General features: G+C 28.6%; 1 protein-coding gene across 1 annotated transcript; it reads left to right on the plus strand.

Annotated features, from left to right (window-relative positions):
* Positions 1-3,337: 3,337 nt before the first annotated feature.
* On the plus strand, positions 3,338-15,033 carry LOC107852299 (probable sodium/metabolite cotransporter BASS1, chloroplastic). Its single transcript, XM_016697363.2, has 2 exons — positions 3,338-3,906; positions 14,665-15,033. Exons 1-2 carry the CDS (start codon positions 3,439-3,441, stop codon positions 14,740-14,742), a joined length of 546 nt encoding a protein of 181 aa, XP_016552849.2. The 5' UTR covers positions 3,338-3,438; the 3' UTR covers positions 14,743-15,033.
* Positions 15,034-18,655: the final 3,622 nt, after the last annotated feature.

Genomic DNA, 18,655 nt, shown 5'->3' on the forward strand with positions numbered 1-18,655 from the left:
ATATGAAAACAAGTTTGGAGTCAAAAAATAGCATAAAATCGTATCAAGATTCAAGTTTACTGGTGCTAAGCCATACACAACAATTCGATAGCCTTATTCATATGGTTAGTGATGGTATTAGTCTGTTACAGTCCACTAATTAGAGACAAAATTAAGAGAATGGGAGTATCATGTATAAGCTCACAGATTTTAGTCAGTAGAAGCATGTTACTGAAAGTGAAGCAGGCGTCCCAGGGTACAACTATAAGACAAGAGATTTAGTGTGAATCAGGGGAGTAAATAGTTGTAATGATTAAAAATAACCAAAGATCTGTGCTTACCTTTATATTGGAAGCGATTTTCATGAATACCATAAACTATATCTAGTGAGAGTTAGGGTATCGATGGATTGTGGATTCAAACATAGATGAGCTCAGACTCAAGGATAAGCAGATCATTCTATTAATCAACCCTAGTTCACAAAAATTGTCATTAGATTACAAAGTTCTCTTCTTAGTCAAATTGATTTCTAACATAAAGTGATGGTATTAGCTTTGTACAAAGCTCAAACCACTGAACTGATGGAAGAAAGAGATGAGAGAAAAAGGAGGATTAACACTCAGCTGAATCAGAGCAGAAAGAGCAATCTTGAGCTAATTTCTTCTAGCATGAACGGCGTATTGATACCATATCAATGTAGGGAGATGAACAAGGCAACAATGTACTTTTCTAAATGTGATCTTAGATTTTTTGCTGTCTATAAGAGTTTAGGCCAGACCACTTTTAGGCCTGGTCATTGTGTATTTTTTTCTATTTAATAAAAAGGGCTATTAGCCTGGTTTTAATCCCCAAAAAATATAGTATCTACTTTTTCAAGCATTAATATCAGTCTAAGTTTACTTTGATGACATTTTTAAAGATTCTGCAAATCTAACTTTTCTATGATTTCCTTGAATAAATTCAACTGCAAGCCTAACTTTTTCAATACCAAGCTAAAAATATCAAGACTGTCTTTTACAATTAAATTATATATATATGAAAAACACATTTAATATGAAATATTTCAGACAACGGTGGAGGAAGTTCAACTTTTAACAGTTCAACAACAATCTTGTTGTTAGATGTATTATCAAAAGATATACATAAGAATTTATTTTCAATACCATAATACCTTGTAATTTTTGTAATAGATTCAGAAATAAATTTTTCAATGTGTCTACGGCATTTATCTCACAAAAATGCTAAAATACGTTTTTGCGTAACAAAATTATTATCTACCAAATGACAAGTAATTATAAATAATTATTTTTATTAACAACATGATCAAGATTAGAAGTTAGAGCAACTTTACATGAAAGATTTTTTAATAATGCAGATAAATAATAAATATGTTGTGCATGGAGTTTAAAAATATCGGGCCGATAAGTACTTCTAGGAATACCTTCAAACATAAGACTATAAATTGTTTGAATATAATGAATAAAAGCTTTAGAAGAAGCAAAAGATAAAAGCAAACAACCCAACTATAATTTTTGCTAATTCTTCACAATCCTTCATTTTATTATAATTCTGAACTAGTTTACTGATTTTTGAATCCCATCTAGTTTGACTTAGCCCCCCTAATAGTTCCACCATCTTCTACCACACCTAGCTTTATTTGATGATTGTCTCTTCAACGAACCCGTATCTCCTTAATTACCTCCAGTCATATGCTCATATAATTTTTGACAGAGATTGCATTGGACATTAGTAATTTCTTCCACACGAGTATAAAATTTTCATACAATACTAATTTTTTATGATATTTTACAGGGGGTCGGAGAGGAAAATTAATCGATTCAGATCGAATATTAACATTATCATCTTCGGGTGTATCATTAAAATCATTGTCATCTTTATCTTAATTAACTGGGTCTACTTCATTCTCTTCTTCTATATCATAATATTTTGAGCTTCTAAACAATTCATATCGTGAGCATATGCACCTATTTTATTCTCAAAGAGTCCGCTAATTAGTAATGGAGGAACACGAATATATCGAGTATTTGAACTATCTCTATCGAAATTGAAATGAATTTATATTTTATTACTACCACTATCACTTTCGAGACAGAAATTTCTAATGCCTTTACTGACTTTTCTTAATCTATCCATATTACAACTTAAACTAACAAATATTCAAAAAATACAAAAACATAAAAATAAATATTCAACAAATTATACACTAATTAAAAATTAAAAGTAAGAAATGCAACGGCAATATTAAATTTTTTAAGTATTCGAAAGTTGAGAAACTGTTGAAAACTTCCACTTGATATTTGTAATTCCAAAATAATAAATAAAATTGAGCACTTCATGATATAATTAGAATGATTGAGAGAGATTGAGAGAATGAGATTGTAAGTTGTGCACAAATAGTTTTTGAATTGGGTATTTATAGAAAAATTTTGAAATTGGTTTTTCTTCTAAAAAGGTGCATTTTCTGCATAATTGGTCGTTGGGCTGCCAACGGTCCATTTGACAGTGGGCTGGCATCTGATAGCTTTTATTTTTTTTCTTTAATACTGGAACGGGTTGATGCATCGGTGGGCCTGGTCCGATTTCGTAACAGGGCCGGTCCATCAGGCTTCGTTGACCAAACGGCCTAGTCCACCTACCCAGCCCCTAAGCCCGCCCTCTTATAGGTTTCAATTTTTTTGTGGACTGGTCTAATCGGGCCGAAACTGGCTTAACCCGGCCCATTTGACGGGTTATATTAACCTCGTGAATCAACAACCAAGATAAAAAATTTAACCAACGTTATTGTTTAGTTTCACATGAATGTTCAAGTTGCCTTGACCCTGGAATTCTCCTAATTATAATTTTCAATACTTATAATTTTCATTACTACTCATTGTTATTTTAGCATAATGAAACTCAAACTCTTTTTGGTTATAAATCGCACTCATTTAGGGTTGATATTAATACTTGAATTGAATTGTCTGCTAAACGTCAAGTATTCTCGAGATCGATATTTAGCTAGTAAGAGTCACTTTATTACTCGCACGATCATATATACTTGCATGTATAATTGAACGCAGTCAAAATACAATTTAATGGGAGATAGAAACGATATGTAAAGATATTTGAAATTTTATAAATTTCCCCGAAGAGATAGATGTAGTTCATATTCCTAAACTTGGAATATGATAGAACACAAGTTTAGCTAGTTTCTCCAGTTCATTATTACATCAAGCTAGTAGGATTTTTGCTTTTCCTAGCGGGATTGTAATGATGCGATATCATCTTTTTAAATATTTAAAATAATTATGAATTAATAATATAATCTGTTAGTTGGTAAATTGAAAATTCTTCACCAAAGTAACTTATAAAATGATGGAGCGATGAGTGACTAGCAGAATAGTCAACAGCCTCATTATTGCTGGACTGAGGGTCAAGAGCCACTAAGCTGGGGCAAAAATGCAGGCTCTTGGGTCAGCACCAAATAGGTGCTGCATCAATAACACAAGAAAATTCTCACCAACCCCTAAATCACTTCATTTATCAAACTCCCATTTACCAAATATTATAGTGAATCCAAAACCCATTTCCCAAATACCCAGTCCATTAACCAGACCACTTCTATGTGCAAATTCATCAAATGCAATTACTAGCCCTGATGGCGATAACACCAAGAAAAACAACTTGGGTGATTGGATTCAAAGTATTGCTGAAGCAATTTCTGTTATGTTTCTTTTATGGGTAGCTTTGGGTTGTTTGATTGGGCTGCTTAAACCTAGCTCATATAATTGGGTTAAACCTCAATGGACTGTTATGGGTATGACACTTACTATGCTTGGCATGGGAATGACTCACACTTTCGATGATCTTCGCGGTGCTTTGGCCATGCCCAAAGAGTTGTTCTGTGGTTTTGTACTTCAGTACTCGGTATGACAACATTAACTTTTTTGCATTTTTCTGAAATGACAATGGATATAGTTAGTAAATTAATTAAGTCCACGTTCATCTACAAAGAATCCAGCCAAAATAATACTCTTGTCCCAATTTATATGGTACAAATGGATTTGAAAGTTAACTAAAGGTTTTGTTTGACAAGAAATTCATAATATTGTGATTTATAGTACATTTTTATTTATAAATATATAAATTTTATTTTAAAAAAGTAAAGCTTCTATGTACGAACTAACCATCAAAGTATAAATGTTTGAATCATGAAATTTCAAAGTGTGACATATAAATTGGGACAAATGGAGTAAGAATGAATTGGGCCTATGGCAATTTGAAATGAAAATTTTCAATGATTTTTTTTTTTTTTTTGGGGTTTAAATAAGAAACTTAGAGGTGGCAGATGTAGTTAGGAAACTGAGATGGGCTCTCAATGAGAATGAACAGAAAGTGACAATGGGTAAGGCAAGGAAATATAGATGTCACATAATCCCACTGAAAGATATAGTAATTTTTACCGCACCCAAGGGTGTGGCCTAGTGCACCTAAGGATTAGCACCATGAGGTCTCAAGTTCAATTTCTAACCAACACTAGGTGATTTCTTCTCATCTATTCTAGGCTTAGTGGACATAGTTACTTGGTACCGGTTATTGGTGGGAGATGACAGGTATCCCGTGGAATTAGTCGTGGTGTGCGCAAACTGACCCGAATACCACGGTTATAAAAAAAGAAGATCTAATTCTTATCAATACTGCTTAAATTGAACAGTGAATGATTCATTTCCAGGGTATTGTTTTGATAAATAAACCTTCTGAACTTTAAACTCTAATTCTGGCAAGAACATGAGGGGTGTTTTTTTTCTCTTAATTTTTTTATAACTGAGAATCAGTTGTTAACATATTGTTCTTCGAATAATTCTACTATAAAGTAACTAATATAAATTTATTTTATCATATCATGATTGTTGGGAATTATGAATTTAGCTATTCATAATCATAAATAGATATACCTGTTCGGGTAGTTTTGATATTTCTGAGTTTTGTTCCTCCATAGCTTTTTCCATTGAAATATGTCTATTTAATTAACTGAGTAAAATATTTTTTGTGGAGTGGAGAGAAAGGTTGCTTCAACGCATGAAGGCTTGCTTTTGCAATGCCTTCTGTCTTCTTTATTTATAGAACGAAAGACAATCTTTACAATCAATCAAACTAATTTTTACACACGTTTTTTAAAACTAAAAACTAAAGAACTAAAAAGTCAACAAAAGGGGCTATAGGCCTAACCTACTAGCCTTTAACTTTTCTACAAGTTTACATCTACGTAAAAGTCTTTTAGATTAGAGTTAGAATTATTAGAATTAGATTTAGAATTAAAAAATTACCTACAAAATTATTAAACTAATTATGCGAAGACCATTTAAAAATAGAGAAGCTTTTAGAAAAATTAAAGAATCTTTAATTAGTAATTATTCAGAATATATAAGTCTAAATAAAACAAAAGAAAATCCACAAAAATTAGCCTACTTAATTACATTAATATCTAGTATTGAATCAAAACTAATAACACATTTAAAATCCAGAAGAATGAAACACATACCACCTAATTATGATAAAATTAGATTTAGATATCCACCAAGATATTATAAATATAATTTAAAATGAATAAAGTACAACAATATAAAGAATTAAAACAAATTATCTCTGAAAAACGTAAAGAAATAAAAATAAGAATAGAAAGACTACATTATATATAATATATTTGCCGGAGTTAGTAAAAATTCAATAGATACACAAAAAGATGAAATATCAAAATTGGAATCACAAATAGATAGTTTAGAATATGTATATCAACATGAACTATTCACAATAAAATGAATAAAGAGGAATTTATAATAGATGAAAAAATATATGAAAATTATGAAGGATCAAAAATAAAAATAGTATTTTCTAATCTAGGACGAAAATATAAGAAAATAGGTGAATATTTATATCTAATGTTAGAAAAAGAAGAATTAAAATTAAAAGATAAATTAACAGCAATGGTAAGAATAGAAAAAGAAAATGAAGAGATAGATAGAAAAAAGGAAATAGAAAAAATAAAACAACAAACTACGGAAGAAATACGAAAAATAGAAGAAACTAAAAATAGTAGGATTGCTGAATTAGAAAAAGAACTACAAATATTAAAAGAGTTGTATGAACAAAGACAAAAAGAAAAAGAAGAAAAAGATAGAGAACAGAAATTACTAAACGAGATAAATCAATTTAAGGAAAAATTAGAAATAAAAAATGAAGAATTAGAAATAAATAATATAGATGTTGAAGAGACAGAAACAGATAACTATGATTCTGAAGATAGTGAAACATATACAGAAATATTAACAAATACAAAAAATTTAGAAATTAATGAAGAACAAAAAGAAATTAATGAGGAAAACCTAGAAAATGCCCACACAGAAATAAATACTCTTGATAAAAAAGAAAATGAAAATATAATACCTAAAACAACAGAAATAAGAAAACCTATATATTATAAGAATAAGTTTAAAAAATATAATGAATATGATAAATGGATACCAAAATAAATAGTGAATAAAAATTATAACTTTTTAGATCTAGACTGTGTAATAGATACAGAAAAAACAATACAATTATGGATAGGATATATGACAAAACAATTATTAGATAATAATATAAATATAACAGATGCACCGAAATATATAGAAAAAACTCTAATAGGATCAGTAAAACTATGGTTTGCAAATTTAACTGAAAATAGCAAAAAAGTATTAAGAACTAATAAACCTATAGAAGGAACATCATCGACAACAACTAAACTAACACCTATAGAATTATTAAAAAAATATGAAACAGCTATAAAAGATGAATTTGGTAGTACGACAACAATCGAAGAAGAACAAAATGAAGAAAAGGATACAAATAGAAATTTAATGTTAAAATTAGCAATATGTAATGTGTGTTATATAGATGAATATACTTGCGCATTTAAAGAATATTATTACAAAGGAGCATATAGTATAGAAGAAAGTAAAGAAATAAGAAAATTATATTTTAATAAATTACCCGAGCCATTTAGTTCGAAAATAATAAAAAGTTGGGAAGAAGCAAAAATAGTAGATACGTTAGGAGCAAGAATAAAATATTTACAACAATAGTATAGAAACTTATGTGAAAAATATAGAGAAGAATTAAAAATGGAAAAAACATTAATAAGAAATTTAGAATGTTGCAAAAATAAAATAGCTCCCCAATTTGGATGTGAAGAAAGATATTATAAGAAAAGAAAGAGACATAAGAAATATAAAAAATATAAAAAATCAAAATATAAATATAAGAAACCAAGGAAAAGATATTATGTAAAAAATTATAAACATAAAAGACCATATAGAAAGAAGAAATCTATAAAAGAATGTACTTGTTATAATTGTGGAAAGTTAGGACATTTAGCTAGAGATTGTAAATTACCTAAAAATCCAAAAAATAAACAAATATCAAAAATAAGAATAGATAATACAGAATATATGCAGATAGATTATGTAGATTATGAATTAGAAAGTGAAGATAGTATATATGAAATTTCAGAAAACGAAACAAATAATGAAATAGATAGCGAAATAGATGAATCAAATGACTGAAGAAGATATAAAAATAATAACAAAGGAAGAATATTTAAATGATGAAGGAACGGAACAAAAAATAATATTTGACAGTAACATATTTGATGAAATAAAAGGAAAAGAATTAGATTTAAGTGTAGAGAAAATATTTAAAATACCAACAATAAAAAATATTTTTACTAGGAAAAAAGGATGAATATTATGTAGTATGCCAAAAAGAACATGTAATAGACTGCAGATATGCAAAAGGAAAAGCTAGTATACCACTGGTAACAAAAAGAATAATTAATAAAGAAATAAATGATATAAAAAGTAAAGGAGATCCAATAAAATATGTACACCTTGGAGGTACAGAGATATTAATAAAAGCATGTTTTAGAGAAGGAATAGATACACCAATAGAATTATATTTAGCAGATGATAGAATTATAAAACCTATAGAAAAAAGCATAATAACTGCCGTAAAAGGAAATCTAATATATCAAAAATTTAAATTTATAATAAGTGCAAATTATTCAGTAGCAGTAACAGATAGAAATATAGATAAATCACTAGTATTATATTGGAAAATATCAGGAATAGAATTAACCCCAGGAAGTAAAATATTCACAGCAAGATGTAAAAATCTATATGTATTAACAACAAAACATAAAATAACAGGAAAAAATAAGATTAACAAAATACAAATAGAAAGCCCATTCGAACAAATTATAAAAACAATAGATTATAATGATTATACCTATAAAGATATAGATACAGAAGAAAATTTAGAAATAGTAAATGATAGAATAAGTACAACAAAAAGAATAGCTAATGAAAAACCAGAATCATCAAGCTCATCAAAAAGAACAAGTTATGAAACAAATTCAATAAGTAATCTAAATCAATATTACATAACAGGAAAAATAAATGAAAAAGAATATCTAATACTTTTAAATACAGGACAAGAAGAAAATTATATAGCAAAATATCTAGTAAAAAATGAAGAAATAAAGACCGATAATGATATGTGCCCAGATCTACCAAGAAGTTTAATAAATAATAAAAATATAGCAGAAAAAAAATAATAATAGAAGTTAGAAAAATAAAAATAGAATTTGAAGTAAAGGAAGAAATGCAAAAAACAGATATAATATTAGGAATAAAATGGTTAGAACAAGTAAAACCATATAATATAGAACATACACAATTAACCTTAACATATAACAAAGAAAAGTTATTCTTAAAAAGAGCCTTAACATGAAATGAAGATATATGTATTAATGAAGATAGTAGTAGAAGGATATTACAGTAGATACTATACGCCTATGATAGATACAGGAGCAGAAGCTAATTTATGCAGATATAATTGCTTACCAGAAAGTAAATGGGATAAATTAAAAACACCAATAATAGTTAAAGGATTTAATAATGAAGGAAGCTTAATTACTTATAAAGCTAGGAATGTAAAAATACAAGTATGGGATAAGATATTAACAATAGAAGAAATTTATAATTATGAATTAACATCAAAAGATATACTTTTAGGAATGTCATTCTTAGATAAATTGTACCCACATATAATAACCAAAACAGACTGGTGGTTTACAACACCATGTAAACAAAAAGTAAGAGCAAAAAGAGTTAATAATAAAATAAGAAAGAAAACTGATTGGATAAAAGGAAGTGAAAAAATTACACAAAAGTTAGAAAATATAAAAAATACTGAAGATACAATAGAACTAGTAGTATTTTCGATAAATAAAACAGAAATAACTATATTTTCAATAAATAAAATAGAAATAATTCAGAAACAATTAGAACAATTATATAGCGAAGATCCATTAAAAGGATGGGAAAAAACATAAAACTACTATAAAAATTGAACTAATAGATAAAAATAGCATAATAACACAAAAACCATTAACATATAATTTTGACGATTTAAAAGAATTTAAAATGCATATTGATGAATTATTAGAAAAACAATATATACAAAAAAGTAATAGCAAACATAATAGTCCAGCATTTATAGTAAATAAACATAGTGAACAAAAAAGAGGAAAAAGTAGGATGGTTATTGACTATAGAAATTTAAATGCAAAAACTATAACATATAATTATCCAATACCAAATAAGATATTAAAAATAAGACAAATACAAGGATATAATTATTTTAGCAAATTTGATTGTAAATTAGGATTTTACCACCTAAAGCTAGAAGAAGAATCTAAAGAATTAACCGCATTTACGGTACCACAAGGATTTTATGAATGAAACGTGTTACCATTTGGATATAAAAATGCACCAGGTAGATATCAACATTTTATGGATAATTATTTTAAACAATTATCTAATCGTATAGTGTACATAGATGATATATTATTATATACAAAAACCAAAGAAGAACATTTAAAATTATTAGAACAGTTTACAGATTTAATAGAAAAATCGGGAATAAGTCTAAGCGAAAAGAAAGCTGAAATTATGAAAAATCAGATAGAATTTTTAGGAATACAAATAGATAAAAGTGGAGTAAAAATGCAACAACATATAGTACAAAAAATAATAAATTCGAAAGAAGAATTAGATACAAAAAAGAAATTACAATCATTTTTAGGATTAGTAAACCAAGTAAGAGAATATATTTCAAAATTAGCAGAAACTTTAAAACCACTACAGAAAAAATTAAAAAAGGATATAGAATATAACTATGATGAAAAAGATAAAAAACAAGTTCAAAAAATAAAATTACTTTGTAGAGAATTACCAAAATTACAATTTTCAGATGAAAATAGAAAATTTATATATATAGTAGAAACAGATGCTAGTGAATATAGTTACGGAGGAGTACTTAAATATCGATATGAAGCAGAAAAAATAGAACACCATTGTAGATACTACTCAGGTACGTTCAACGAGACAGAAATAAAATGGGAAATAAATAGGAAAGAATTATGTTCATTATATAAATGTTTATTAGCATTTGAGCCATATATTGTATATAACAAATTTATTGTACGAACAGATAATACACAGGTACGCTGGTGGTTAACAAAGAAAATACAAAATTCAGTTACAACAAAAGAGATTCGGAGACTAGTTTTAAATATATTAAATTTCACATTTACAATTGAAGTGATTAGTACTAACAAAAATGTTATTGCAGATTACATATCAAGACAAAGCTACACAGACTGAAATAATAGAAGAAGATACTCTAGAAAAAATACTTAACACCCTAACTACGCTTTCAATGAAAGTGGACAGTATGGGTAATGAGATAGAAAAGCTAAAGACTAATGAAGATAAACTGAAGTCTATAGCTACAAATCAGCTAACTCAGCAGTGTGCAGAGCTATGTCGATCGGAAGACATTAAAGTTCCAGAGCTAGAAGGAGACGTTGGGACACTCCATAAAACCCATAACATTTATCAATCTACTTCTGCAGGTACAAGCAAAGGAGTTAATCGACCAAGATACCAGAATATAAATATGAATAAAATATTTGAAAAACCATTTACACCAAAAACACAAAAAGACCATTTATTCATACCCCCATAAGTTAACACATACCGAGATAGCCTAAACCATGACAAAAAAGTATACAACTACACCGCCCAGAAATACATAGAAAATATATACAGAGTACAAATCTTTCTAAACCATAACCCCAGAGCTACAAACATCAAAGAACCAAATACCAACTATATAACCCAAAAATTACAAGGATATAACAAACTAATCGCACTACCCAAAACTAACCTAAGCCTAGTTAAAACCTGTTTTGACTATGGACTACTAAATACCATATATACCCAAGACGGAGAAGAGCTAACAGCTATGGAAGAATTATACAAGATATTCACCACCTACAAAAGAATAACAAAAGGAAATTTATTTTATATAAAGTGTTATACTGCACCGGCAGAGATACTATATGATGAAATAAAACCAGTTATACAAGTTGTAAAGATAGGACTAACTAGAGATATGATTATACCATAAGATATTACGCAGCAACCGGAGATACCCAGAATTGAGATACCAGATTTTTATGCAAATAAACGATTTATTGGACTAGCTACGATCATTCAAGAACTAGAAAATAATTATACTAACGGAAACCCAATATGGAGCTATTATTCGAGAGATCATCAAATGATTTACTCAAATTCAAAAGAGCTACGACAAGCAGATATGGAAGATGTAAGACAATGGATAGTGACGCTACTCAACCCAGAAAAATAATCTACCGCAAGAGCAATAAAAAAAGGATTTATTTCAGATAGACTACTAACAAGATATTGTAAAATAATTGGACACAAATACCCAGATCATCAATGTTCAAGATGCAATGGAGAAGATAATATTATTCTAGAGGTACATCTAGAATAAAAATCAAGAAGACAAAATGCCAGCTGAAAAGATAAGATAAGGAGCAATAATGGAGCAGATACGACAAAATCAATGGAGACAAGATACTGTACAAAGTCTGAATTATTGTACAAAGTCTTAACTATTGATTGAATTATTGTACAAAAAAGACTTTTACGTAGATGTAAACTTGTAGAGAAGTTAAAGGCTAGTAGGTTAGGCCTATAGCCCCTTTTGTTGACTTTTTAGTTCTTTAGTTTTTAGTTTTAAAAAACGTATGTAAAAATTAGTTTGATTGATTGTAAAGATTGTCTTTCGTTCTATAAATAAAGAAGGCAGAAGGCATTGCAAAAGCAAGCCTTCATGCATTGAAGCAACCTTTCTCTCCACTCCACAAAAAATATTTTACTTAGTTAATTAAATAGACATATTTCAATGGAAAAAGCTATGGAGGAACAAAACTCAGAAATATCAAAACTACCCGAACAGGTATATTTATTTATGATTATGAATAGCTAAATTCATAATTCCCAACAATCATGATATGATAAAATAAATTCATATTAGTTACTTTATAGTAGAATTATTCGAAGAATAATATGTTAAGAAGTTTATTAACAAAGAGGAAACGGAGAAAAATCCCTAAGGACTATGCCATTCTAAAGGTGAAACCAATGAGGCAAGAAGCCGTGGCGGGGAGTAACCAGGGTAGAGGCGCTGTTTAAGGGAAAAAGTATCCGGATTACCATGTTAATAGTGACCGAAGAACATATTATTTAAGAATAATCTAGTATATAGTAAGCTAAGATGACCATATTTTGTTATGTACATGGTTGAAGGGAATATTTTGAAAAAAATAATTTTATGAAAATGAATGATTATTTATCTGATGTGATGGTAGATAAATTCAAAATACTTATTTTGTATGCACTTAGAGATATAAAAGTAGCAGATATAAGAAAAATCATATTAGAAAAAGCTTTTGGTAAATACTACATGACTAGAGTAAATTATATACCATATCTACCTAACTACTCTTACAAATACTTACGATGATAAGTTACACAGAATTTTTAGAAAAAGATATAAGAAACATACAGTTACTAGAAAAACAGATAAAAATAAATATAGACAAATACATGGAAAATAAAGATATAAAATACATAGAATTTCTTAATAAAAATATGCAAAAACTACTAAGGCTAAAACAAACAACTACAAAATATTATAATAAAACCAATTTTAAAAGATAGATCATTTAGATTATCTTAAAGTTTTAATCTTATATATACTTAAAAACATAGAAATTATAGATATTAAGAAAATAATATTAGAAAAAGTAATAGACTACGAAATTGAAACTACAAATTGTCTAGAACAGTTATACGAAGAAATTTACCCAGAAGGATATTATTCAGATTAAAAAATGTTAGAATATATTAGACAAACTAGAGAAATCAAGAAAATCTAAATAATGAAATTAATTATAGAAACCGAATTAGAAAAATAATGGAAAACCTAAAAGAAAAATTAGTATGGATAGAAAAAACCTTAGAAAATTTAGATAAAAGTACATGTGATAGTTTATATAATTTAAAAAACTCACTACGAGAAGAACAACACAAGATAATAAATAACATTGAAAATCTAGAATTAGATATACATTATAGTGCAGATAGGATAAATTATTATACAGAAATTTGTAACTCTGCAATTACTACAGGATAAAATAGTTAATGAATATATCTTACGAAAAAAGTAAATCATTAAAAGATACTGAAACAAAATTTAAAAAATATCCACGCAAAAATAAAAATAGATTCACTAGAAACCTAATAAATCTATTTTGATCTATTAAATATCCGCACACCCCCCTTGTTGCTGGGGAGGTGGGAAGTATCCTCTGGAATTAGTCGGGTGTGCCGAGGACACCACGGTTATTAACAAAAAAATCACACAAAAGAATTATGGACCTGCCTTTTACTACGGTTTCCCAATATTCTTACCCATGATGCCCGCCAACCATATGTACTACCTTCAGCACTGAATCCAAGCCCTGTGGTTGGGGTGGGGGAAAGATGATGGCAGCTTGTTTTCTCTATTTTAGAAGTTAATTATTTATTTGTCTTCTGACTAGAACTGATTTTTGATACCATCCAACTCCGTCGTGCTTCTTAAGCAAGATGCTGAACTGATATGGATGAAGTACGGTAACATCTTGAATGCCAGTGGGTGGCTTGTGATCTCTTATGTTCATGTCGAATTTAGTTATCTTGAAACACCTTTCTTCTCTCACATTTCAAGTCAATCTATAGATAATAATAAACAAGGACATAGAGGAGTTGATGTGGCATCTCTCTATGGGCTCCATTTATATTTTTCTTTTTTTTCCTTTTTTTGGGATTTTTTTCTCTTTATTTATTTATTTATGTTATTTTAATTATGCCAAAAAATGTGTAGATTCAATTAATCAACTTTTTAATTTCCATTATAATTATCTTCATAGCTGAATGTCTTAATATGCATTCATGTATGACCTTTTGGTGTACTTTCTATCTCTTTATAAGATCAAGGCAACTTCTCAAACCTCAGAAAAATTCATCTTTTAGTTTTTTGACATTCAGTATCTACATCAGAATATTGTCATGTAGGTGAACGTTGTGTTTTATAAGACTAAATTAAAGTCAGACAAAATACACACAAAACATATGCTCATATTCACAGTCATGACTTGATGTTAACCAGCTTGCTGAATCCATTGAATTTGAGGACAAGATGAAGGAGTTGAGGAGTGTCTGCAATTCAATTATTGGCAAGATGTAACTAAGGTGATGGTGATGACATGCATGGGCGATGAGGCTCCTGCTCATTTTTTTTCTTTTTCCTAACATAATTTATTTTGATAGAAGGAATAGAAATAGAATTCTAATTAAGTACTGCCTTAGAATTTTGGTTATATTAAAAGTGTGAAGCTTACATGTGGTTTTAGTCATCGTTGTGTACCCTAATATGTTGTAAGCGATGAACTTGGCAGCCAAAGCATTATTTATATACATTATTTAAGGTAGCAGACAAATTAAGAAGTTGTCAAGAGCCAATTTCCATGTTGAACAATCTTGTGGTGTTGTTACTGAAAATTTTAAGGAGTCTTATGCTACTATATTGACTTCATGTGGCCATCTATAAGGTAAGTTTTTCTTTACGTAGGATATAGTATGAGACTTCTTATTATATACAATGTATCCTTTTCTAATAAAAGAAATATTGCAACGATAGTATTGCTATTATTGCAAGACCATCATCAACACATAACTGGACTATTTTTGGGTGTTTGGACTTTTTGTCATTAATTAAAATGCCTCACAATAGATCAAAAAACAAATTCACTTATTTCCTTCAATTATTATATCATTATTTAATTATTTTAATATTGCATTGAAGTGTACAATTATGTTACTCACTCCCAACATCTTTACTTGTCCACTATATATATATATATATATATATATATATGTATACATATATATATATATACATACATATATATATATATACATATATATATATATATATATATATTAAAAATAAAAGTACAATAATAATTGTTTAATTTAAAAAATGATAATTTACTATTTTCTATTCATTTTATCTTTGTTTATTAAATATTATTCATCATTTCTCAAGACATTATACTTAGTATATTTAAAGAGTGATACTAAAAATTTATTGCATATGAATTTGAATATTTATATTTATCATATATAAGTGTCAATATGTCATATTAAGAAATAAAATAATAAAAGGGGGTGATTGTATCGTGTTTGTATTTCCAAGATTTTTATAATGCCATCATTTTATTTTTCAGTATTTAATTTTACATAATTTGCCTAGGTTGTCATGTTTAATTTAAAATAATCTCCATTTTTTACCTGTCAAAAAAATTATATATGATATTAAACTAATAAAAGAGATGGAATAATCATGAGATATTTGATGCTTAAATTTAATTTTCTATTAGTAAAGTTGATATTCAATTAATTGGTTATTGCAACTGCGCTAAGCGCGGAGATTATTGATAACATTCTCTTTCTTGAAAATATATAATAGTCCTTCTAATCTCTCTCTCATTTTGTATAATGTTAAAATTTTTTTATTATATTTTTTTGTTAGCGGTAATTCATATACTAAAGCAATTTGTTTGTAATTTTTTTCTTTATATTTTTATATACATTTCTTTTTGACTTTCTTTTCAAGGTTTAGAATGATAACTTTGTTATTCCTTTAGTTTGATGTGAGGTTAGAATTTTTTATCTAATGTTGGCACCTTCCTATTATCATCATTCACATTTAGCTTTCTTTATTTTTTTGGTATTTCTTACTCTATTTTATTATATAATTATAACACAATAATTTACTTTAGGTATTAAAAAGTTTCCATAACTCACATCATTTCATTTTAATAGACAAAATGACCTTCTAGACCCCTGTGCTATGTCAATTTTATAAGTTGGACACTTCTACTTACATGTTTGTCATCTAGACTCTTGAACCCATTAAAAAATAATATTTTGCACCCTTTAACCGTTGATCGTGCCTATGTGGCATTGAAATGGTGACTAGGACAAGGAGAGTGTAGTCACTTGCCTGGGGGTGCTAGTGGAGTCAATTTTTGGCCAATTTTACATCAAAATAATTAAAAAATATTAAAATTAAAAAAGAAATTAAAAAAAGGATCTTTTTTTCCTCCATCTTTTTTAATTTAATTTTTTTTAAAATATAAAGATAATTTTTTTTTTAAAACCTTTCCCCACTCCACCCCAATCTGTCCCCACCCCCACCCACCCCCAACCCCATCTCACCCCAACCCCAGCCCCTTTCATAAAATAATTTTAAAAAAATAAAAAATATTAGAATTAAAAAAAAATAAAAAAGGCTCTTTTTTTTCCTCCATCTTTTTTAATTTAAAAATATTTTTGAAAATTTTAAAATAATATATATTTTAAAAAAAAAAAACCATCCCCCCCCCACCCCAACCCGTCCCCATCCCTCACCCCAGCCTCTTCCAGCACCTCCACCCCACCCCAACACCCGTCCAGCGCTTCCCCACTCCCACCCCAGCCCGTCCCCAACCCCCCACACCCCACCAGTACGTCCAGCCCTTCCCCACCCCCATCCCAGCCTATCCCCAACCTCCCACACCCTACCAGTACCATCCAACCCCTTTCTACCCCACCCTCAGCCCCCACACCCCTCCCATCCCCACCCCCAACCCCTTCCATCCCCCACAACCCACCCCAACACTCTTCCAGCCCCCCACACGTTCACTTTTTATTTTATTTTTAATTTTCCCTTTCAATTCAATTCTTTTCATTTTTTAATTAAAATTTAAATTTGAATATTTTTTATTTTTTGGGGGATTAAAATTTAAATTTAAATTGAAAGTGAGTGATAGTGAATATTGAAAAAAAATTAGTGAATTTCTCTTGAAAAAATAATTTTTTTTGTGAATTTGTTAAAAATATTCAAATTTTAAAATAAAAAATTTATTATGTTTGATATGAATTTATAGTTAAAAATTTAAATTAGTCTGAGAACAATTTTAATTATTTTGAATGGATTTGATGTTTAATTTTTGAGCAAAAATAAAAACATTATTATTCAAATTTTTCTACAATTTATAATTTTTTTATTTAATTAAATTAATTTTAATATTTAATTTGTTATGTAGCATTTTAAAATTGACTTAATTTAATGTAATATTTTTTTTATATATATTTTTTTAAATGACGTGGCAGATGACGTGGCAGACGACGTGGTAGACATAGCAGGCGTGACAGCTGACGTGGGGGGAGTGTGTTACACTCATCAAAAAAGGGTTTAAAATATTGCTTTTAGTGGGTTCGGGGGTCCAGATGACAAACATGTAAGTAGAAGTGTCCAACTTACAAAACCGACATAGTACAGGGGTCCAGAAGGTCATTTTTCCTATTAAAAAGTCTCCATAACTCATACATACCACTTAATTTTTATAATTTCTATTCTAATGGTAGTGAGTATTAAAAACCTAAAATTAAAGACAATATTAAATTTTCTAAATGTTACAATATTTTTCCCCATCCTCTTAATTATTTTTGATTAATGTGTATAAATATATATTAAAGATAAGAGATAAAAAGACAAAAGATCAATATCTCATGTAGCCAACTTTAACTACATAACACCAAAGGATGTGATGCAGCGGATGAGGCTGCTCCTCCCTTAACCAGAGGTCTTGGGTTTGAGCCCTGGGTATGAAAAAACCTTGGTAGGGAGCGCTACCCCCCGAATGGGTCCCTACCCGGCGTGGATACGGATTAGTCGGGCTCTTATGCAGGTATCAGACACTAGATGAGAAACCAAAAAAAAAAAAACTTTAACTAGATTACCTCCATAAATTCCAACCAGTCAATGTAAGTATTAGTTGTGTATCTCTATTCTCTTATAATTATCTCCTTGTTTAGAAGAAGAAGAAGAAGAAGAAGAAGAAGAAGAAGAAGAAGAAGAAGAAGAAATTTTCTCATTCAATATACGTATAATTGGACAAGAAATAAAGAAATACAAAACGAACATAAATAGAGAGGATTAAATATGAAGATGGAAAATACCTATTCTAATAAATTTTTATGCTAGATATGATATAAATATATAACAAATACGTATATGTAGTTTCTAATATTTATTTAGTGAAAATTTAAAT

This window comes from Capsicum annuum, chromosome 9 (genome assembly GCF_002878395.1).
Source record: "Capsicum annuum cultivar UCD-10X-F1 chromosome 9, UCD10Xv1.1, whole genome shotgun sequence".
NCBI lineage: Eukaryota > Viridiplantae > Streptophyta > Magnoliopsida > Solanales > Solanaceae > Capsicum > Capsicum annuum.

Coding starts and splice junctions, on each gene's coding strand:
- LOC107852299 (XM_016697363.2), top strand. CDS start 3,439: ATGCAGGCTCTTGGGTCAGCACCAAATAGGTGCTGCATCAATAACACA. Junction 3,907..14,664: donor GTTTTGTACTTCAGTACTCG/GTATGACAACAT, acceptor GATGTTAACCAG/CTTGCTGAATCCATTGAATT.